This window comes from Stigmatopora argus, chromosome 2, assembly GCF_051989625.1.
Source record: "Stigmatopora argus isolate UIUO_Sarg chromosome 2, RoL_Sarg_1.0, whole genome shotgun sequence".
In the NCBI taxonomy this organism is placed as follows: Eukaryota; Metazoa; Chordata; class Actinopteri; order Syngnathiformes; family Syngnathidae; genus Stigmatopora; species Stigmatopora argus.
The window spans coordinates 17,930,124-17,955,796 of NC_135388.1; the positions used below are offsets into that span (position 1 = coordinate 17,930,124).

A 25,673-nucleotide genomic window follows, 5' to 3' on the forward strand; every position below is an offset into this window, starting at 1 on the left:
GAAGAGATGGAATGCTTGCAATCATTCTACTTTGACCCCATTGTTGAAATTTGGATATGATTTCTAAGAGAGGAGGAAAAAAGGGAACATTTTCCCACGGTATTGTCCAGTCACTTTGGGATTTTGAATTTACACATTGTAGCAAAATACAAGGCATGATGCATAGTCCTTATGTGTCTGCCATTCCACTTTACTGCTGTTTTACTATACAGTATGTAAACTCACTAGCTGTCTTTACGTTCTCAATTTTATTTTGGGATAGTTGCGAACGACAGGACACATTGCAAAATCCTCAAAGTTGATTTGATAACCAATCGGCATAGGGGAGGGAAGTGGCTTGAGCACATTTATTGGACATGCCCACAGTTCAAAAAATAAATCTGGTAGATTTTGAAGATTTTTCTTTGGTTCATGACCGGTGCACATTGAGTTCCAATGATACCAAACCAAATGTGGTATTAATCTATAAAAATGTTATTTCTGAAACGATTAACCAATGTTTCTATACTATATACGTAATGCTATCCCAGCCACTATGGGCATGAGGCGGGAGACACCCTGAATCAGTGGCCAGCCAATCGCAGGGCATGAGGATACGGACAGCCATTCACACCCACACACATATCTAGGGGCAAGGATGTTCACCCAGCCTACCATGTATGTCTTTGGGATGTGGGAGGAAACCAGAGTACCCAGAGAAAACCCACTCAAGCCCAGGAAAGCATGCAAACTCCACACAGTGAGGACCCACAGGAATTTAATGTCTCTAATGTCTTGGCACTATGTACTAAACTACATTAAAACACTCGGCTATTCGTTATCAAGCTCAGTTTAATTTATTACTATATAATGTGAGTTGTGGTCGGCGCGGCGGCCTCACAGTTCTGGGGTCCTGGGTTCAAATCCAGGTCGGTCCTCCTGTGTGGAGTTTGCATGTTCTCCCGGGCCTGCATGTTTTTTTCCGGGTATTTCGGTATCCTCCCACATTCTAAAAACATGCATGGTAAACTGGTTGGACACCCTAAATTGCACCCAGGTATGAGTGTGAGCGTGAATGGTTATCCGTCTCCTCGTGCCCTGCGATTGGTTGCCCACCAATTCAAAGTCAGTTGGGATAGACTCCAGCAACCCCCACGAGCCTTGTGAAGATAAGCGGTTCAGAAAATGAATGAATGATAATGTGAGTTGATTAAATCTATAGTTCTAATGCAATAATTAGTTTCTTTCACATTCCAAAGGAAGGTCTATTCTGTGGGGTTTCTGTGCAACTTTGTAATTAGAGTCAAACAAAGCTAAAAAGACTATTAAACTCCGGGGTAGAAGATTTTATGAGCTACTAGAAGTTATTTCTGGCATACGAGACTGGAGCGGAGTAAAAGGTTAAAAGGTGTAGTCTCCAATGAGATGCCCCTGTTCAACAGTAGAAAAATAAAATCGGACAGAAAGGAATGTGCCCAGGTGTATATTTCAAGCAAACCCTTTTATGTATTTTTTTCAAATTCAAACTCTTTTCAGTCAAATATGTTCAAGCCTCCAAACAGCTCCCCACAGAGAGTTCAGAACCAAACAGTTCATGGTGTGTGTATGAGCACGTCATGACACAGTCTTGAGAGGGTGACTTCTTTTGAGTACAAACTAATCCACCCTTGGGCCTGCCATTTTTTCCTGAATCTCAATAATTCATTTACTGAGACTGTTTGGGTAATATTTGATCTCTAACTTGTGGCACTGTTTTGGGAAGGCTCACACTGAACACATCGTTGTTATGGAAGAACTTGATAGCTCACAAGGAACCCCAGTCTTAACTCTAACAAATGTTCAGGATCAATTAAATCAAATTCGACTACACAATGTTGTGCAACAAAGTCAACTCTAAATTTGGATACAATTTGTCTTATTGTTAGCGATGGTCATTTGACTGAACAGCCTTTCTCCATGGCTAAAATTAGCAATAAATTAATTCATTAATATTTTAAAGAGTATTTTGAATGTGCAGGAACGATCCCACTTTGGAAAGTTTTTGAAATCTTATCTCTGTTTATTCATAACGATAGACAGTGTTTGAGGGCACAAATTGTCAATGCAGGTGAATCTATCGACAAAACCAATGTTTCACACACAATGCTCATTACTTCAGCAATGATGCAGATATTCTGACATATTTTAAGAATGCCTAGAACTAATTTTGCCCAACCGACTGTGCCAATTATTGGATTCTGCTTTCTTTATGAGGTAATGCGACAACGGTGAGTATTTTTGTATATTCGTCCAAATGAGTTCGGCAAAGTGATACAAAATCAATTATGAGTCAAAGTAAACTATACTTAGGTAAGCTAGACATAAATAACTAACTAATTAGGATCATACAGTGCTTTTTTAATGAATGAATAGTTTACCATTTTTCTCCTCCCGCTGCCACATGTTGTTGAACAGTGTACCCAAATTGGGCTTGCTTCGGGCCTTTGATGATCCGGTGTTTAATTGTGTCGATATTAAAACAGTCATGGTAACCTAAAAATAAGAAGAAAAAGACATATGATATATATACTTTTAATAAACAACATATTCAGGATAGTTTATTGACCCCACTTTCCCAGTAGTAGTTGTGCAGTTTTTATTTTCTCCGACATTCTTTGTCTGTTGGTCTGTCTGGCCGAAGTCACATTGCAAAAGAACTTCTAATATGCCCCAACGGTCTTACAGTTTGCATTTCAGGAATGTGTATTCACAGCCATAAACTTTACGTGGGTCGACTTTGCATGTTTTGTTTTTTCTATGCTTTTATGGAACTTTTGCAGCGGTATATTCATTAAAGATGAGTCTCAAGCAGGATCTTAAGGATAGTGTATATAGAATTGGATACCTTATGTACGTACGTAGAGTATACAATGTGAGTTAGGTGTTGCTGTAACCATCAAATCAGGCATTTAAGTAGCGAGAGACTAGCTGTAAGGATGTTAAAGTGAATCTGAATTTTTTTTTTTTTTTTTTAGGTTATTGGGGGGGAATGACAAGAACAGGAACTGATCGTGTGACAAAATGATCTTACTAAATCACAGCAAAGGTCCAAGTATAAAGTTAAATAATGCTTTATTTATTCACTATATATTTAATGCAGCACATTTTAGAAGCAGGAAATGTCCACCTCCAGGTGCCTTTTCTCAGTGTTCCGTGCTCTCAATATTAATGGCCATGTAGGAAGAAGGAAAAGGGCAAGGACTTGCATAATAAGCCATGGTGTGATGTCACACTATATGACCGATTTCAAAACTATCCATTTGCAGAATGATAAATTTATAAACACGATTGCAAGCAAATGAAAAACTACGCAGATCACACACTTCAACCAGGGCACGCTGCCACCTTAACCTATCTTGGCCATGAAACATGTTATGATATTGGGAAATGAGTTTAGTGTTTTTTTGTTAATGTTATCTTGAACCAGGAGTTGCCCTACAGTAGCAAAATTAAGAACTGAGTAAGATGAAGATGCACTGAAAATAAACTGAATTCAGAGGCTGGTGACTGACTGAATAATATTGTAAGCAACTCTGGCATTGAATATTGTAATTATTCATTTATTCATTCACAATATTTTTTACACCACCAAATTTTCCATTAAACCAAACCTGCACAGCAAAAACAAAATACACTGAACTCAATAACTAGATCAAATATTGTAGAATAGACACACAGGTATGCTTTTCTGTGATGTCAAGTTTTTGAATCTCTGTAGGTTTACAATGAAGTAAAAGTAAAGATTCTTTCATATGTCCATTGACCATGTCAATGTTACAAATCTATTCTGTGCTTACCGGTAATGTGACAACATGTTCGCGTTTGTAAACCAGAACAACTGTAACTACTGGCCATCCTCATAGTATTACATTTTCTTAGTACACAATTCACACAATAATGTCCAAACTATCCAACAAACAATGGTCTTTGGCTTAATGTCAATGGTTTTCTCAAGTTGTAGTTAGAAATGTTTGGGGAAACATTTTGTAGATTCATAGTGCAAAATAACAAAACTCAAACTTAGAGAAAGAATAGAAATCTCAAAAGCAATTAGGCTTGTGCTGGCGTTATTGCAGAGCAGACAAATATCAGTGAACAGGTTTGGTGGTGGTAGAAGAGAGCAGTGAGCCTGGTTTAATTGAAATCTTGAGACAGAGAGTAAACATTTACAATTAAAATAAATGCCTTTGCATTTGACAACGTGCATTTTCGTAATATTTTTTTATTGGTCTGTGAAGGAGTAGAAAATAGCCAACAATAAAGACAATGGTGCTCTTAGTCCAACTCGCAAACATCTGCCATCATCACTGGTTGTCAGATCTTATCGAAAATGTTCACAAGAGGTCAAGGATGCTAATAACTTTGACAGTTGGCCGGACCACCAGAAATTTCCCCTTGTTACATCTCAGCAGTTCTTGTCCACTCACTGTGATGCTTTTTCAATCATTCATCCACATGCTAAACTTCCTTTCAGATTTTTTTCCCAGTGTGAACACCAAGGGTCAAGTCAAGTAGAGGGATCTTTTTTATCCTGCTAGGGGACTTTATGCTGAATGCAAATAATGCAGAAGAATGAAAATGTGCATGTCAAATTAAACAACAACACACTCAAGCAGGAGAAACAGTTTGGATGAGGGTATTTTGTATTCATTATTAGTATACCCAGCCACCTGATGGTGTAGTTGTTCTCTCGCCTGACTTTGGTGCGGGCATGTGTGGGATCGATTCCCGCTCGATGGCTGTGTGATTGTGAGTGCAAACGGTTGTCTGTCTCTATGTGAGCCCTGTCGACAGAGTGGCGACCATTCTGGGGTGCCCAAAGTCACTCTAGCGCCCTGTGACCCTAACTAGGACAAGCGGCCAACAATTTTTAGCAAATGACATTAGTTCGTATATCGTATAAGTCGTACTATGAGGCGCAGACATCCACATTATATTATGGGATGTATGCCAAAAGACATGCAGTTCACTGTCCAGTAAAATCCCCAAATCAGCGATACTGGACTATAAAACACAGGGATCAAAGTGGGCAAAATAGTAACAGTTTAATGTCCAGAAATGACAGTAATAATAATTGCAAACAACGTTGTGTGTTGATCTCCTTCATGCCAAAAATTGCATGGTTTGCATTTTCACCTAAGTCAGTATTCCCAGGTACAAGGAAATCCACCAAGTCAACAAACAGGTCATTTCTGATGGAGCTTGGGTAAACATTGCACTGACTCCAGGAAACGCTCTAAAGCTGAACAAATGTTGCAAATGATCAACCTTGCAATGGATAACTCACAATTAATAGGTTGATATAGTGGGATTTTTGTGTTTGTTTCGTTTTCCACCAAAGTTCCAAAACAGGTGTGTAAAGTTTAACATAGCAACTTTGCAAATGATAAAATTGGAGCCGTACTCATTTGTTGTGACAAATGATGTATCATTTACAAGGGATTTTTTTTAAAATCCAAATAGAAGCAATTTTTTAAAAATGGCATAAGTGAGGTGTAGTTTTGGCACAGTCAGCGGACGCGCCTACAATGTCTGAGACCTGACCTGAGCCTTATTTTTCATCATTTTGAACCCTAATGCACTTAGTATAATATTTTTATTGATGCAAATTCAGCAGGATTGTCTTTTTATGAACTAGTTAAATCATTTATTGATTTTGACTCATGTAATTTTTAATTGGTTTGTCTTGTTATTTGTGGCTCGGTCTCAATAAAATGCTATGGGTAAATTCTCTGAACGTATGAATTCAGCCCATTTTTGGTCTCATTGCTGATTAAATCGATGTATTTATTGGATATGGAAATTGCTAGTTTTCTGTTACTCGAACACTGATCACAATGACATTTAGTAGTTATATTCTAAGGTATATACACAGCCCAAATGACTTTTGTTGTCTCAGGTCAGATTATTTACATTAATTGATTTCCTGTAGGTACTAAATTGGTCAATACAGGGAATGAGTGCTTTTCATTTCTCTGAACTCTTCAGGCATTTAGGCATCTCAGCCAGGCCATTGTATTTCATTTTGAACTGTTCATGCCTCACTTCCTGTTTGTGTTGGGATTATGTCACATCACATTCAGATCTATGTTTGTTATTTGATTTGCACTGGGCATTGGTACTATGGCCTGACCATGAAAAAAATCTCAGGAATTATTTTAATACTACATGCTGCACAACATAAATAGTTACAGTTCTAATTCATTTTGAGGTTTGATAATGAAGTATTTGTTTTTCATTCACCAAAACCACTGTCAAAATACGATAAACTGGATTATAAAAACTAGGCACTCATTCCATCTTTTTCTATCTCAGTCTGTCATCACGCTTTAAAAAAGAAACCATTAGTTACATAGATTAGATGAAGGCGAGGCCAGGATTGTGAAATCATTTATATATTATATCTGAGCAAATGTAGCTGTGTGGCAATAAACATTTGAAATAGGCATCGCGCATAATGCTGTTTAACACGATCGAATGAAAGGCCTTTTGTCTTTGATCTCCATCTGAGAAGGTCTACAGCTGTGCAACAGTTTTTAAGGTTCACTGAAAAGTTGTTTAACACAGATTGCATTCCTTAGCTACACCAGATTTAGTTATTAGTGTTGTAAACAAACAGAAAACCAAACATCAACTTCCCTGTTTTTTTGGCAAGTGTTGGGTTACTTCTACTCTCAGGTATCTACATGATTAGCAGCTACTGAGTCGATAGGGGATTGATGCCGGTTAAATTGGTCATCCTGTCGCAAATTATAAATATAAACACTTAAATATCACAAAATCAAAATCGCTACAAAAATAAATAGGCCTAGTATCTTACAGGGACCACTCTGATCTCTTCATGTCAATATTGAGTCTTCACACACATTTCCTGTTGTATGAACGTTTCCCGGTGTTTGATCTATCTGCCAAAATGAGGTTGTGTTTATCGAAAAACAACATTTCCTTGACAGAAATCAAGAAATGGTGGTAAACTTGCACAGGAAAAAATGCATACAAAACCAGACACCTTAAAAGGTTTTGTGTTGGTTCAGTGACTTTGGTCATAACCGCTCTTAAGAATCTCTTTCCACGGTGAAAATGACCAGATGTCCAGCAAGAACTTGAATAGAACTTGAACTATGACAAGAGACAGGAATTTCCACAGGAACATAAATGTCCTACCATGAACTGAGTGAAAACTTACGGGAAAAGAAAGCACAAGTGTAAATATGAGAATTGATGGGGATTCCAGTTTCCATTTCAAGTAGCTAAAGTGGCACGGCAATTTAATATTCCAAGAAATGTCAGCATGTGTGAAATGCCAGGTCAGGGATTTGCTGGATATCCCGTGTACCTGCATTCATGCCCAAACAAATAAATCTAAAGCTCGTACTGCCTGTGTGATCAACATTAGTTCAACGTTGCATTTGGCCCAAAATCAAGCTGTAGGAGCTCTACCACAAACTAACTGATGCAAAACAGCCACCGGAGTTCGTGTCGCCATTTAGACCAGACATGCATGATTGTGTTGCGCGTAATTGTGGTTTAACATTGAGCATATGGTTCACAGCTTTCTATTGTTAAGTGGATGTTTACTTCCTGTCCTGGGATGTTTACGTGGGTGAGCATGCTTCTGACATAAGGTTAAAATATAATGAGACAATTCACCATCTTAACTGAGTATCAAAATCTACAGGGTGCACACAGTTTTTCCATTGATGAGTTGGGTCTTCTATTTCAACGTTTTTCACTGGGGAAAAAAAACTATGGACAATACTGTGCATCAAACATTTTGGAAACTTATGTTACTATTAATCTCCGCCAACGTAAATACTGTGAGAAATGGCGAATCTGAAACCAGATGTTCCTGACACACAACAGCCAACTGTGCTTGGCTTAACAGGCTATAAATGCTGTAAACCAGCAAAAGAGTCTCCAGCCAGTTCACTCTTGTTTTCACTATGTGTAACAACACATCCTTGAACCCAAATGAAAGATGAGGTCAAATACAAATTGCCACTGTCACAACACAAAGAATATGAAAGTCCTTAATACACCCATAGCAGTTGGTTATGGTCAGGGTTAGGATTGCTCTCCAAAAACAATTGCCACGTGGGATCATGAAGGCTTCAAATAAAATACAGTTTAAAAAATGACAAAAGATTGCAAACTGAGGTCTAAATTTTGATCATTTGAAATTGTTATCTTCATATATTTCATAATAAAATGAACAGACTGAAAGTGATGATTTTATCAGATATACAGTTTGGATTTAGATAGAAGCATGCAGCGGCACTGTGGATAGCAAATTATCGTTTATTTTCTCCCAATGAAATATTTGGAAAAGTGCGTGCTGGAAAAAAAAATCAAGGCTATTGTCACAATTGAGCATTACACTGGCAACTTTTAATTGGCATTTAAAGTTGTGGTTGGAAGAATGAGCAAAGAGGAAAAGAATATCTAGCCGTTTGGCTTCCTGCCCTCAGTAAGGGTTAAGAAGGACGAGAAGAAAATAATGTCGCGGGACAAAGGTCACTGACGTTCAGAATCATTTGAGCCTGAGAACTTGCCTCCTTCCAGATGGTGTTGTATGTTCACACTTGATATTATCTAATAGGTTCATCAGACCCTGAACCCCAGAACACACAAACAGTGTATTTACATACGGTATCTCTCTCATTTGATGAATATAGCTGACAAAACAACCATCCTCCCACCACATCCAACATCCTCTTCTTCTCCACATGCTCTTGTAGGTCAGATTCTCTCCCACTGGCAAAATTCCAATTCCTAGTCCGCAGAAATTCCAATTTTAATCCAAATATTTGGAAGAGAGATTTTTTAGTTTGTCTATTCCACTCTTAAGTCTGTATTATTTACCCAATGTTTTAAGTCAAAATCCTCAAGTTCTAACCTGCTCTTGGATCAACATTGACATTGGATTGATTCTACTTAAGGTACTGCAATCAGAAAGTATGTCAGGTAAAAATGTATGGGTAGTGACTGCTAGTATATCAGCTGTGCCATCGCGTGTAGGCCTTGTGTTTGAAACTGGTATATGTAGACGTCTTTCGTCATATTCTTTCATACTCACTGTCTTTTGCTGTGTCTAGATATGTTACTGCTGCAGTGATTTAACTGGTAGTTGACCACAGTGCTGGATGAGAACCAGAAACTACACTGTCACTGGAAACTTGACTGTGAGAAGAAGAGCATCAACTTTCTCTTTAAGGAGAGATGTCTGCTTTCAATGAGACACGGGGCATCTCTGTCCAAGTGAAACAGTCAATACAGTCTGAGTAGTCTCTGAACTCTCCTCCCTCCTGCTACCATAACACAAGGTCAAGATGTCAGGAAGGGATGAGAGATGATAAATGTTATACTGCTATATTCCTAAAGTACATTGCTTGTGCTGCGGTATGCGCACCCAGATTCATAATTCCTTTCGCAATCGAAAGTTATTTTAGATTATTGTGTCCTTAAAAAGTTATTCGCATTTATGACAACTTCACATACAAAGCAAGAGTCATTTTGGAATGAATGAATGGGCCAATCAAATCAACTTTCACAGATTTCACATCACCGTTAAAAATATGTTCAATTAATAATAAGGCAATGACATACACATGACTCTTAGGCAAGTTTCACTCACCTAACAGCTGGCTGTAGATCCAGAGCATAAGTAAGTAGTAGTACTCCATATCTTGTCGCGTGCATGCATGCATAACTTCTGTCAGTGTGAGTGAGGTGAACAGAGGCAAAGAACCCCACTGGAAAGCCCTGTTGAAAATCCCACTCTGATTGACTGCAACTCTTAGTTAAAGGGCTGCATATGTCTCAGAGAAGTAGGAGGGTCTGCAGCTGCAGGAGGAGGAGGTTCACATCTGCAGACAAATGTCAGGAAAAGTCATTCAGCATTTTCCTAAAATGAACCATGTGAGGGTATGGGAAATGACTTATTGGGAATATCATATGAATGAATATATCACCAGTTAGTTGGCTAAAGTAAACATATAAAAGTAATAATTTTGGGTGGGGTTCTTTTCCTAAATCAGTGATTCTCAAAGAGTATGCAGATGAGATATCATCACATTCCAAGTGTACTCCTTGAGTTTCAATAATTAGTAACATCTCACGCCTGCTCTGTATCAAATTTGGTGACTGGTTGGAATGGAATTAAAAAAAATAAAACTTCTGACATTGCATTGCCTCATTGAGACAAAGCGCCATGCATTGAAACCTAACTGCCGCAGTTAAAAAAAGTCCCTGCATAGTCCATATAAACAATCCATAAAAAAACTTGAGGGCCACTGGTCTCGAAAATAGAGCACAGATTAGAGACATTATATTTCCAGGGTCAATTAACTTTGCAACTATATGAGGAAATCAAGTCAAAGTATTAGTTCATCAACATTGCCACAGTCTTCTCTTGTCACAAATGTTAAGTCTTCGCTCTGACTCAAGCTATTCAACATGTTCCAACCACAGCCTAATCAGAGTATTAACAGTGGAACACAAACGTCGGCTTTGTATGTTACCTCATCCCTTGCAGTTAGACCATCCAGTCTAACTACAGAACACATAATGATCCATATTAGGTACCAGTGCATACTCTGTGCACATTAGTTCCCCTCAAATACACTTGTGGTTATCTAAAATATCATCATGTCTCAATCTGCAAAAGTCTTATGGAAAGAGACCCCTAATTGAATTAAAATGACTCTTTCAATACCTGGTAAAATAACAATTTCTATACTTTCCATGGACACTCTTTAAAACAGATATCCCACTCATAGTAAGTGGCATGTAGTGTGTTCTTGACGTGGTCCTTCAATCAGGGACCCCAATCTCGATCATTCGGACAATCGTTCTGAGATTAACAGAAATTGAATTGGGCATGTGTGGAAATATGATTGTTGTTTTGGGACATTAAGCAACTTTAAGACTTTTTCCAAAGCTTAGACACTGTCTGAAATTATGAGAGATCAAAATGCTGATTGGCCTGATTTTAACTCACGGAAACCTGAAGTCACAGTTCCTAGCTGAGCAGTAATATTAATCTCCGCATTTTGACATGACATATCACAAACATTATGCCATTTATAAAATCTGAAATGCTTCATACTCAGCACAGATGCTGATGATTTACAGACAATCTCTGCCAGCTTTAGCCACTTGCTGTTTTGGACATTAGTAACGTGTTACCACTGTTGTTTGTTTTGGCGAGCCGTGACCTATTTCACTTGTTGATGACCTACGGATTGGATATGTATAGACGAGCATTCACAGTGCTTAGACATCGTATTCATATCTACTTATGAAAGAGCCTATTTGAGATTTGAAAAGGACTGTTCATACTGCATGAGAATATCAGGTGTGTTGCACAAGGTCAAAGAAATCACAATTGACCTGCTAAGTGAACATTGCCATTGATGCTAAAATGAAAAACTGGCATTGTGATTTTAAGTTTTAAAAAAAAACTACAAGGACTCAAGTTTTATTCATCTACAGCTTCTACTCTTAGAATTAAAAATCTAAATGAAGAGAAACTAAATGAGGCAGCCGAGGACGAGAGGTTAGCGCATCAGCCTCACAGTTCTGATATAAAGGGTTCGATCCTTCCTGTAGGGAGTTTGCATGTTCTCCCCAGGCTTTCATGGGTTTTCTCTGGGTACTCTGGCTCCCTCCCACATTCCAAAAAATTGCAGCAAAGGCTGGGTGAACAATCTAAATAGCCTAGGTATGAGTGTGAACGTGAATGTTAGTCCGTCTCCTTGTGCCCTGCGATTGGCTGAAGTCATCAGCATCGATGGTGCAAAAGATGAATAAATAAAATTAAATGACAAGTCATGTGCAAAATGTCATTAAGAAAAATCTATTCAAATAAAATCTTGACATTGGGATTATACATGCCAAAGAACAGTCTAAAAGTATAGCAAGAATGCACAAGGGACGATTACTTTACATTAGATCTTGTAAAAGGCAGAACTGATTCAACTCAAATAGGGTAAATATTCCTAAATTGGAGGAGAGTTCTCACGGTTGTTTATAATTAAAACATAAAAGCATTCTTCATGTTCTTCATGATCAAAAGAATGTTTCATAATAAGGATTTTTGTCAGCTTTTGTGGGTACATGAACTATCTTAAGAGCCCCCCTGGAGCTTTCAAAACAGATGATGAATTTGATCAAATAAGTGCTGTGAATGAAGGCCATGTGCCTTTGCCTTTCAAGGATCTGTCAGTGATCAGAGAGAATACTAAGCAATTCTCTTTATTGTCTTTCTGCAAAAAACAAAATTGCCATGGAGACTGTTAAGTTACTGAAAGGCGATAGCTAGTGAATGAATACTAGACCAAGTGATTCTCATTTTTTCTATAGAGAATCGCAAGGAACGCAATCCAGTGTGAGTGCCAAAGTGTAGGGTAAACAGAAATCAATACCATAAGAATCATACTTATAATACTGACTTCATCTTTTAAGACCTGGTCCAACATCAAACCACAACTGCCAGCAATTACCTCAATCGCCGTGGATTATCTGTTTGAGTATGATTTGACTGTATCCTCAGGCGAAAACAGTAGCTTTATCCAGACACAAGACACGTCCTCGGGGATCAAACGCAAGTGCTAATCCTCATCAGGATTCAGGCTGGATGTGCATCTGCCTCAAATTGAGGTTTAGCACCTACTACCTATGGAAATCTTGTCAGGTGTGAGACCTCCAAGTCTGGTGACTGTAATTTTGACTCAAATGCTTCTGTGTTTTTTTTATATTTTAAATGAGATGTCATCGCTCAAGCGTTTGGAATATCTCAAGGGGTGGAGCTAGATTCCCCTGTAAATTCCATTTCCTATAGTTTTAACTTTTTCAGTATTTTTGGAATAATTTTGAGTACGCTGAGTTGAATGTTTAGTACATTTTTAAATAAGTAGCATTCTTAACCTGAGTCAAATCTTTCAAGTTACACAGATAAACACAAATAAACCAATGTCTCAGTGCCATGGAACATTACATTGAATCTTCAGGTATGTCACAATAAATTATCCACTCGCTAATTTGGACAAAAATATATTTATTTAGCGGTCCACTGGCCAACTGGTTAGTGAATTAGGCTCTCAGATCTGAGATTGAGGGTCCAGAGCCTTCCTATTGTTTCCTCCCACATTCCAAAAGCAGGCATGGTTGGCTGTTTGAACTGTCTAAATTCCCCTTGAGTGTGAATGTGAGTGTGCTTGGTTATTCATCTCCATGTGCAATGAACTTGGTTGGTCACCAATCCAGGGTGTCCACCGCCTGGGGCCCAGATTAGGCTGGGAGAGGCTCCAGCTTTGTGAGGATCACCAGTATAGAAAATAATTGAATATATTTATTCGAAATAACAGCAAAATGTTTAATTCATCTATTTGAACCTATGTAAATAAATAAAAAATATCAGTCAGTCACTCTTTCTACAAAAAAAATACCAAATTAACCTTTATGCATCATTTTGATTTTAAAAAAGACATTAAATTTGTTTGGAAATGTTAAACATGGGAACAAGCTGAAAACAAGTGAGTTCTGAATCTCTGAATTATAGGGAGGAATTCTTTTGATCTGATTTTAGTTTTTTGTTTTAGGGGTTTATAAAAAGGTGCATTGTTATCATTATGATTCCCTAGCCGAGTGTTCTCACTGCTTACTGGCCCATCCCTACCGTTATATAAATGAGTTGGTTTTCCATTTCAGCAAAGACAAATACCGGAATGCTTTTTGTGAGATGAAAAAAAAAATAACTCCATTGAGAGCCACACAATTGGAGACGTATTTCTACACACACACACACCCACACACCTTGTGCTGGCCATTTGCTAAACGTATGCCTTATGCCCTAAACGTACTATTGTCTAAATTAAACTGCCCCTAGGTATGAGTGTGTGCGTAAATGGTACTCCGTCACCTTGTACCCTGCGATTGGGTGGGGGGATCATCTCCAGCACCCCGGTGACTCTTGTGAGGCCAAGCGGTACGGAAAATGAATGAATATATTAGACCTTTAAGAGACAACACAGTCCTGAGAAATTATTTCCCGCCAGACGAACAATATATAATATCTTATCTGGTCTTCTGATTGTGTCATACCCATAGACGGCAGGGCGGAAAATTAAATATTGATTGTCTTATAGAATACTTTTACATTGACATTCTCTTGCCTTTGTGAGGACAATGCTCAAATTTTCAAACTTACCTTTTTCCTATTATGCGGCGGAAAACATTGTGTACATGACTTCGACCCTTCTTCCATTTTGCCCCATCTAGATTAGATAACTTTATTTATCCCAAGAACATAAGAAATTTCACTGTCACAGTAGCAAGAGGCTGAGAATACAGACACAGGAAAATACATTTTAGACATAAATAAGTAGGTAATAAATAAATAAATAAGCGTGTTGCTGAAATATATACATATATACGTGCATATACATATACACCAGTGGCAGGCCGTCAGGGCCTTCAAGGCCTTCTCTGCTGGCCTAAGAAATATCTGAATCATATATTATATTTTGTCCATCAGTACTTATTAAATAATTCCAAATTGTCTGTTAGCTTCCTTTCATTGCTTTTCCCCCTGGTTGCACTGCTTCCAGATGTGTGTTTTCATATTGAAGCATTTAACCAATCACATTTCAGCCATTATTTTTTTGCCAGGGTCAGAAATCTGCCTCGAGGCCTTCACAATCAGTTCTGCAGGCTCTGCTGCATTAAACAAGCGTGGATAAGACTGTTGCTTTAACCAATCAGATTTCGAGTATGCAATACCACAAGGCCTTGTTGCAAGTGTAGGGATACGTCATCGCCTTCTCGCTGGCGTAGGTATACGTCATCGCTTTCACCAACTTTGATTGGCTGGTGATAGAGTAGGCGGGCCAAAGCTACCAAACTGTATCTGGAGCAAGCTGCACAAGCAAATATATTGTTGTGTTGATTTAAAGCCATTTTCAAGACGGACTTTTCAAGAGAAAAAAGCTGGACATCATTAAGAAAGGTCGGACAACTCCAAAGCAAGCAATCCTGTCACTACCGGGAACGAACATTTTCAGCACTAAATCAAATAAATACGTATGCCAGAAATACAACAGGACAGGCTCGACTTTCACCATTAGCTTCGATGGCGATATAAAAGAAGGAAGAAAGAGAGGAGGATGGACATTGTGTACAGTTAAAAAGGATTTTTGGTGAGTAAAATATGGCTATATTCCTAAATAATATTTTAATTGTATGAGGTTATTATTGATTATTTTTTATGTGTCGCAGCTGTAGATGCAGGAGGTTTTATAGCCACAAAATAGTTTTTGAGGGTTGGATTGAAGGCGTCGCTAGAAAATGCACGGACCGCCGCTGGTATACACATATACACACATTCCCCTCTGCGGTATATGAACAGATGTTTGGTTGGTGATCTGCCTCCTACTAGCTGACTGAGGAAAGGTAAGTGGAAGACAGTGAGAGGTAAGCGAGAGGTAAGCGACCTGTATCCTCAACAGCGGAATGACAAATTACAAGTCCGTAACTTACACTTATTAGGTCTTTTGCCGATTAAACGTAGCTTATGGAGAAGCACCATCAATTTCGTCACACGCAGTTTCTGCGTGTGATGACAAGTAGGCTTTTGTGTTGTGATAATGACGACAGGGCCTATGTCCGATTATTATTATTATTATTATATACAGACACATATACACACACACACACACATGCACATGCACATGCACATGCACATGCACATGCACATGCACATGCACATGCACATGCACATGCACATGCACATGCACATGCACATGTATACATACGGTTTGATCTTACTAACATTCAGCCATTTCATTGATCCTTCATATGATGGTATGTGACTGCTCACGCTTCACAAACCTTTTACTTTTTCCCAATCGATTCCCAACAGAGATTAAGTGCTATCTTCTTTAACCTTTTACTATTGATTCAGTGGAAAACATGCAAAATATGGCACCCAATACATAATGCTCCATCCAAATGTGTTTCTTATCTGATGACCTTATACAAGATCGGGAAAATGGACTACCGGTATGAGGTAATATTAGGGGAACCATGGGAGGGATAAAAGGAAATGAAAAAGAGAGAAAACGAGTAAAGCTTGCACGAATTCTATTTGTTTTTGTTTCATCATCTCAATATTGATTTCACTCACCAGTATTTGTTGTGTTGCCATTTTAAAAGCGAGATTTCCAGTGAAACTCGAACTAACAACATTCTGATCCAAAAACCAGTACACGAGATCTACCACTGCTAGTGAAAAAACAACAACAGTGTTGAGCAGGAGTCCCCAAAACATTCCACGAAGGGCCACAGTGGTTGCAAGATTTCATTCCAACCAAACAAAAAAAACCATTCAGCAATCTTGTGTCCTACAAGTGTAATCAGTTGATTGCAGTCAGGTGCCATTTCTCATAGCAGAAATCTTATTGGTGAAAATGTCTGTGTTGACCCAAAGTGGCCCTTGAGGACCAGTTTGGAGAACGTTGGTGTACCGCATCTGTGTCTGAATTGGTCCCTAAGGACTGCAATGAGTGCATCTTATCATTCCAATTCATTTGGAGAATACATTCTCAACAGTCTGGTGTCTTAAAAGGGTAATCAATTGATTGCTGCCAGGTGCTGCTGGTTTAAGAATCAATCTCATTGGTTAAACTGTCTGTGCTGGGTCAGTTGGAACAAAACCCCGCACTTAACTGTGGCCATTTTGTGGAATACTAGTTTGGACACCCCTTGTTGATGTGATCATTTTTGTCTTTTGTCTTTTATTTATTTATGATGTATTGCTGCTGAATGACCATATTTAAATCTAAATACAGAAAAAATGAGCAAACATATTTGAAGCAAATGTCCTACCAGTAACTATTTGGGTTCCCTGAAAATAAAATACACATAATAGGACAGCTTCATTTCAAATTTTGCATTCAAATTGTTAAGTTCATGTTAAAAATATTATCTGATATTAAATATAACAATTGAATAACAATTGTTTTACAAAGTTTATGGTACTGGTTAATACAATGGCAATAGTAACATTGAAAAGATGAAGATTTAATTAAATGTAATTTGAAGACTATAAACGAAAGCTCATGCAAGCCCACGGAGAACCTTTAAAAAAAAAAAAAAAGGAAAAAAAGGGCTGAATAAACCTGGATGTGTAAAATCCCACTCTGAAAAATGATCTGGGACATCCATACATACGCACAAATAATGAGAAAACATTTGAGAGAAATATACACCGAATGTGAATGTTTCTGTCTACATTCGAGTGAGTCATTTTAACTTTTCCAGATCTCTCGCACGTTGACTTGCGCCAGTAGAAATAGTGTGGAACGAGACTTATATGGAAATATAAAGCCACACACCTCAAGTTGGATGACAGTGGAATGTATCAGAGCACACACAATCAATGATCAGGGCACAATAATGTCTCTATCTGCAAAGATAGAAAAATACAACAATTGAAGATGAAATCTGCATGGAAATACAATTTCATGCAAGTCAGATGTACAAAACATCTTTCAAAGAATAATGATAAATAGATTTTTTATCTTCATACTGATTGAAAATCATTCATTATCCTCACACACGTCGGAGGAAAAGAAATCCGACTTTGAATTATTATTATTTTTTTCTCGTCATTATATTGTGTTGTCGATGGATGCTGAAACCAGGGAATGTCACCTTTGCTGGATCCATATTTAACTTTCTTTTTCTACACTTAATTCTTTCTCAATTTACTAAATTGCAAGAAGTCAATATGAATCGTTTCCTGGTCTTTGTCGCAAAATCAGGTATAATATAAAAACATAAATGAAACATATGTCCAAACTGAGTTTATACGTGTCCTTACGCGTCTTACTGCTTTACAGGGCAAATCTGTTGAAAAAAACTTAGAATGCTACCACATTAATTTATCCAATTATACTGCTCATAACAGATGCTTATGTTATGCCGTCATGTGGTCTAACATAAATGTTTTCTTGAGTCATGCTTAATCATTGGGAACACACTATCTTCATTTCTTACATTTTGATGAGACAGATGGAAAAATTGTCACATAATTGTTTGCCCTTTAAAGTTCAATGGAAATATAAATACTCTACAATATTTTTCCAACATTATTGAGAACTTTCAGACACTTTAAGTGCAATTCACGGTCCACACTTCAATCATCCTACTGAAGGAACGTCTATGCAAGCCATCATTACTGTTGCTTTATACTCTTGCTGCTGGCACTGTCAAAATTTTATATTTAATATTTGTTTTTGTGTCAGTCTTGGCAGTTTTGTTAGTATGAAGAAAGGAGCAAAACTGTATTGTTCAAATACTTATTTAATTTGGCAAACAATGACAGTCCTAATGCAGTCAAAGTTCTTTTGTTTGGTTTCCTGCGTCTTCATACATAGTAATTTTGGAGGGCCCAACAGCCACCGTGTTAGTGTTTACAATATTGCTTTGTTTAGTTGCTTATTGAGTGTTTATATAGAATGAATGGAATGGAATTGGGACCCAGTGACCAAGTAGTAGTAAGCACTTCGACCTCATAGTTCTGGGGTTAGGACTTGCGTGGGTTTTCTCCGGGGACTCCAGTTTCCTCTTACATCCCAAAAGCATGTATGCATACTCTAAATATGCGTGGGTGCGAGTTGTGGTTGTCCATCTCCTTGTGCCCTGCGATTGGCTAGCCACCAATTCAGGGCGTTCCGATGTCAAGTTTTCAACTCTGTCATGACATTAAGAAACTTTGTGTTGTCTTTGTCACCGCATCCAAAGTTTGTCTATATTATAACTACAACATTTTTCAAGTTTTGTCAAAGCTTAGCTATAAGGTAGACAAAAAACAAATGATTGCATTTTTACAGCTGTGGTGGTGCAAAACGAAAGCATGAAAACAAAAAATACTGATTTATTGTGAATGGAAGGAATCTTTGCATGACATTGTCACTGTGCTTGGTTCACATGGCAACGGACATTAAACGCGTTGGTAACTTTAAAATACCCGCATATCTCATGTATCTTCACCTATTGCATATATTGCTTACCTACGAAAATAGAGAGAGAGGCAACAGATCAATTTCACATCTACAGGCATTGCATAGTCTTCAATGAGTCAACTAGATTATATCTGGACTATCACACAAAGAGACACATTTTTATGATAGAACAAAAAAAGTATCATGCAAAGAGCTTCACACCAAGCATTGTTTGTTACGTTAAATGACCAAATGTAATTGTCATTTCAATTGAAGCTCCAAAAAAACAAATCTCCATTCATGTAGATTTCTAAATCTTGTACTCATTAGGCTCTCAAATGGGTGCGGCACCTTCTCCTATCACTTCAGGTGAGGAGGTAATAAAGCTTATTGCAGGGATTTTTTGTTGGACAACGAACAAAAGTGAAGAGGAAACATGACTGTTACTATATACACACACATACTATATGTACACATGTAATTTATCATGAGGGTGAGGTGGATAGAGCAAAATATTGAATATTTATTTTACCCAAGTAACCGTAAAAGTAATGAACTTCAGTGTTTTTTTTTGTCATCACGCTTTTTTTTTAGCTATTATGAGAAAGACTGAACCATTTGGCATAGACACATTGGAATTTAAACACACAACCAGCAAAAGAACATCAGAACATGGTCTATGGAAAAAAGGACACAGAAAGTGTACCCTTACCAAAACCGCAGAAACAGCTGGCTAGTGCCCCAGTTTCTCTGGCCAAACAGCTAGGGTCCAGGAATGGGATTTTTAGCTGGAAATACCGACCCAGACTATGGCTTTTTCAACACTCCCCACTGCTTCAGTGATTTAATGTTAGTAAGCTGCTAAGTGCAACTTTGCTTTGCTAGTGTCAGGTAAATATGCTCTCATGTGGGTCTTGACAGCTTGAGATCCTGTTCAATAATATTGCCTTAAGTGCTCCCTTCTGTTTACCAAATATATGGCGTGGCTTCCTGAGATTCTCCATTAACTTTCATGTTATTGGTAAGGAAGGATGACTTACAGTTGTGGTCAGAAGTTTACATACACTTGTAAAGAGCAAAATGTCATGGCTTTCTTGAGTTTATTTCTGATTTTTCTTGGAGAGTGATTGGAGTAAGTGCTTCTTTCCCACTAGAAGCATTTTCAAAGTTGAGTTTCGTCATTATTTTTTATGGGTTAACATAACAAGTGACACAATCTGATGGGTCAAAAAAAACACATACAGAAATACTAATATTTGGTTATATGTCGCTTGGCCATTTTCACTTCCATTTGGCATTTTGGTTGCCATCTAAAAGCTTCTGGCAAGTGTCTGGTTGAATTTTAACACTCCTTTTAGTAAAATTGGTGCAGTTAAGTTACGTTTCTTGGCTTTCATGTACTTCTGCATCTACATTCTAGCTAAATATAGCCATTCCACCACCACTTTTAATGTGTTTGGGTCTATTGTTATTGGTTTATGAAAAGGATACAATGAAATATCTCAGAGATGTCAAATGTCAGTTTTCACTCTAAGGGATATAGCAAGGAAGTGGGAGACAGGCAGTTCTGCAACTTCTAATTATGGCCTGGAGCAGAAGGCCAAGAAAAATGATAGATAAACAGAAGTTATGGATGGTCAGAACAGTCAAATTTACCCACACAGCAGATTTCAAGACCTAAAACATGAAGTTACCCCCGATGATCTCATTGTGCATTGTTCCACTTGTCAGGCAACTTTCCATAATAAGGTGGTGTATGGGAATGGTAATGTTACAATTTGTTGAGGACAAGATAATAATCCTAAACACTGCTCAAAATCGACAAAAGCATTCATTCATGCAGAGGAAAATATACAACATTTTAGAAGGGCCATCTCAGCCCTGAGGCCTGAATAATTTTGTAAAATGTGATGTTATTTTGGTTAGAGGACAATCTCCAAAATATTGGTATCATTTTTCCCTCGGGGTGACCAAATGTTGGCTTATTGTCTTTAAATAACTATTATTATTGCTATTTATAGACTTCTTTATTAGACTTCAATGGCCTTAAAACTGCATTTAAACTTTTGACCTAACTTCAAAGATACAATTTTTTTTCTCATTTTTAAAGCTCATTGAACCAAACAAAAAGAACCACTAGGGTTAAAGGAATTAAATAGAATAAAATAGGTAACAAATTATTTATGTTGACCTTTAGCCTTAAAATGTATTTATGTCCAGAACGTGTTTAGTTGTTCCGCACCCCTTTCCTGATTCTACTTGAGCACAAAGTGGGCACATGAGAGCACCCAGACAATCAAAGCATTTTTGTTGCACATGGACACATCACAAAACAACACCGCCTAAGCCACTGACTCGCCAACAATATGTTGTTGTGCCTTTTATCTCAAGTTTATCTATGAAACCCAGAAAGATCAATGCAGCACTGTTTATCTATGAAGTTGAAAGAGCAAAATGCAGGATTTGCACCTGATCAAGACCCAGACTCTTGCAAGGCATGCATTTTATTTTTTTCTTTAATATTTAGGCTAATTGGGACTTGATTGGTGTAAAAACAAAGAGTTATCTTTTTACATGATGTAGTTTCTGAGTAAAATTATGTCCACATCATAAGTGGACGCCAGGCCCTTGTAGTCCAGAATTTAACATTGTAGTCTTTGACAACCAAAAATGTGATGTCCACACGTGGATGCCAGGTCATAGGAGGTTAAATGGCTCTGATATTTCTAAAGACATGTTTTGGAGGGGAAAGAGTTCCAACACAATGGTTAAGCAGAGATTTTCCCATTCTGAAAATGAATTGCCAACCCGTAAAAGTTGTTATTGCCTTGATTCTTTGTTTAAACTGATGTCCCCACCTCCACCATAAGCCAAGTACAAGATCAGTTCTTTGACTTCATCCAGGTTGCCACAGCTCTGTCGGCCACAATAGATTAGATAACTTTATTCATCCCATATTTGGGAAATTTCATTATCACAGTAGCAAGAGGGCGAGAATACAGACACAGGAAAATACATTTTGGACATAAATAGGTCATAAGTAATTTTATATATATATATATATATATATATATATATATATATATATATATATATATATATATATATATATATATATATATATATATATATATATATATATATATATATATATATATATATATATATATATATATATATAAAAATAAGCGTGTTGCAGAAATATATATATATACCAGTGCCGTCAGGGCCTTCAAGGCCTTCTCTGCTGGCCTAAGAAATATCTGAATCACAGACTGATGTTAATTATATTTTGTCCATGAATACTTATTAAATAATTCCAAATTGTCTGTTAGCTTCCTTTCATTGCTTTTTCCCCTGGTTGTACTGCTTCCAGATGTGTGTTTTCATATTGAAGCATTTAACCAATCACATTTCAGCCATTATTTGTTGCCAGGGTCAGAAATCTGCCTCAAGGCCTTCACAATCAGTTCTGCAGGCTCTGCTGCATTAAACAAGCGTCGATAAGACTGTTGCTTTAACCAATCAGATTTTGAGTTGGCAACACCACAATGCCTTCTCACAGGCGTAGGAATACGTCATTGTCTTCTCGCAGGCGTAGGGATACGTCATCGCATTCACCAACTATGATTGGCTAGTGATAGAGTGGACTAGCCAGAGTTACCAAACTGTATCTAGAGCGAGCTGCACAAGCAAATATATTGCTGTGTTGATTTAAACCCATTTTCAAGATGGACTTTTCAAGAAAAAAAAGCTGGACAACATTAAGAAAGGTCGGACAACTCCAAAGCAAGAAAGCCTGTCACAACCGGGAACGAACATTTTCAGCACTAAATCGAATAAAAACGTATGCCAGAAATACGACAGGACAGGCTCGACTTTCAGCATTAGCTTCGATGGCGATAGAAAAGAAGGAAGAAAGAAAGGAGGATGGATATTGTGTACAGTTAAAAAAGGGTTTTTGGTGAGTAAAATATGGCTATATTCCTAAATAATATTTCAATTGTATGTTATTATTGATTATTTTTTATGTGTCGCAGCTGAAGCTGCAGTAGTGGTTTTATAGCCATAAAATAGTTTTTGCTGAAGGCGTCACTAGGAAATGCACGGACCGCCACTGTATATATTATATACATACACATACATATAGATACATATACATACATATTATAAATATACATACATACACAATAGAGCAAGAAAATCTCATCCAGAATGTCAAATAAGCCATGACAAATTTAGAAACAAAATAAGTTAAGTCAACTATTGAGGTGAGGAAAAACTGACGTCAGACGACAAAGTTGCACGACTTCTCAAAAGGTGATGTACTTTTTTGAGTTGTTCTATATTACTTTCCTGTATAGTAATATGACCTGTGGAGTTTGCATAAAGTTGCCATGTCTCTGCTAATGTTGTCTAGCATCTGGGTCCATTGACCCAATATAGTGTAATTGAATAGTATAATTGTGTACTAGTGTGATAGTGTAATAGTGTAGAAAAACATGGTATTTCGCCTCCCGTCGTGATGAAAGAAACTAATGTGCAGCTCGTCATTTGCCTTTTTTTCTTCTGGGTTAGCTAATATTTTTTTCATTTGTGCACCAAATGAACATAGGTGATATTTGAAACTTTTATGTTTGAAAATTGCAGTGTGTACTCATTATTTTGGATGCGTCAGAGACATGGCTGAAATACTACTTACTGGGTATATTCACATGAGTATTCTTGACGTTACTGTTTGATAAGCCCGTTTTTTCTGATTTCAATGCAACATTGGTATGATAATGCAACATTATTTTCCATTGCAAAGTGCATATCTGCTAGCCTAAAGGGGAAGGGGATATTGTGCACTTTTTGGTCAATGTTGCAGTTGTACCAGGTTGGTCACAAGTCTTACATATTGCTCTTACTGCTGACTAGTTTAACTATATCATCTACACCGCACAAGAACAAAGCTTTCATCACCGAGATACAAAAATAATCTTGTCGGTTAGTGTATTGCGTACCAAATCATAAAATGAGGACCTTGATATAGAGGTGCTTAAGAGGATAATAATACATTCCACTGTTTTGAAGCAACAGATAATTTGAAGTACAGATAATTCTGCACCTTCTGAAGATGTTTCATGAAAAAAGCAGACAACAAAATAGGAATCTGGATATAAATTTTCTATTTCTGGTTTCTTTTTCAATTTCAAGCTCCTATCTTTGAACTAGATTGATTCTTTTTCCCTCTTCCCAGCTGTTGCCACACTTAAAGTTATGTCAGGGCACAAGGGCACAAGGATCGCAGGGCACTAGGAGACAAACAACCATTCACATTCATACCTAGGGGCAATTTAGAGTGTCTAATCAGCCTACCATGCATGTTTTTGGAATGTGGGAGGAAACCGGAGTACCTGGAGGAAAGCCACGCAGGCCTGGGGAGAACATGCAAACTCCACACAGGTGGACCGACCTGGATTCGAACCCAGGACCCAAAGCTGTGATGCCGACGCGCTAACCACTCGCCCCGCCAAGCCGCGTTCGTCAAGCATATTTAATATATTTAAAACAAAATAGGAGGATGTAGTGTCCTGGATGCAGGAAAACAGAAAGTTCCCAAATAAAATTCTGAACCGCTTTCACCATTCTGCTGTCGCTAGTTCCATGTGTTGGAATTATGCCACTAATTTCAGGCGGCTGGCAGTTATCATGCACTCCAAATTTAAGATTACCAGGCATTCAAGTTGGGAATCAAATTCAAACAGTTTGTTTATTCATATTAGATAATTGAGCACAGTGAAATAAAAACGCTCAATTTAGGCAAACAAATTGTAGTATATTTTCACTTTTATAATTCTACAGTTCTTCACTATTCTGTGTCTATCTTGCCTTGTATTTAGGTATATAACCCTCTTGTATGTGTTAAATATCTTGTATATGTATAAATAGCCCACTAGAGTGTATTTAAGGACAAAGTGTGTTGAATCTCTTTCAATTCACTGCTACATATTTACAATTATAGATCAAAAGGTTCAACAGCATTCCATCAGTTTTTTAATAATCCCAAATCTGTTAGTGTTGAATGAGGGAGTGAAAACGTCAGACCTGCCAGCAAGCTGTGTAAGCAATGCCAGGAGCTTCACTAATTGAAGAAAGAGTTTTGGATTTAGTACTGAACCAGAAGCTGGCCTGTATTTTCTCAGCACTATGGAAAAAGGAGGACCACACAACAACATTCACTTCACTGCTGTTTTTGTGACATTATCACCGCAACAGAGGACCAAACAACTTCCTCAAATTATATTTAGCAAAAAGTGACAACAATCAAATGCATTCAAAGTTGTTGTAAATTGACGTCTGCGCTTCCTACACCTCAATCACTCTTGTCGGCAGTCGTTCACCACCAGGATCAACTATTGCAATTGGCTGTTCTTTGGTCTCCCTAACAAATCCATCCAGAAATTGCAGCTCCTGCAAAACTCAATGACACATGTCATCACACGAACCCGGACCCAACCGCTCCCATCCTGCCTCATCTTCACTGGCTTCTAGTGAAACAAAGAATTAATGACAAGATCACTCCGAGCCCCTTCCAAGCTATTCACAACCTAGCCCCGCGCTGCATTTCAGACGTCTTTTGTACTAGCACTCCTTTCCGACAACTTT

The 25,673-nt window shown here is 37.7% G+C and overlaps 1 protein-coding gene across 2 annotated transcripts in view; it reads right to left on the reverse strand.

The window, feature by feature from the left end:
- The window catches only part of itga11a (integrin, alpha 11a), a 53,459-nt gene extending 37,088 nt beyond the window's left edge, over positions 1 to 16,371 (reverse strand). The window contains exons 1-3 of one of the 2 annotated variants that reach the window (XM_077588010.1): positions 16,202 to 16,371; positions 9,653 to 9,884; positions 2,397 to 2,511 (exon numbers count right to left, since the gene is read on the reverse strand). In XM_077588010.1, coding sequence (XP_077444136.1) covers positions 2,397 to 2,511; positions 9,653 to 9,725 — 188 coding nt within the window. In that variant the 5' untranslated portion in view covers positions 9,726 to 9,884; positions 16,202 to 16,371. The remainder of the gene's footprint in view (positions 1 to 2,396; positions 2,512 to 9,652; positions 9,885 to 16,201) is intronic. The other variant, XM_077588011.1, reaches the window with a different exon arrangement.
- Positions 16,372 to 25,673: the final 9,302 nt, after the last annotated feature.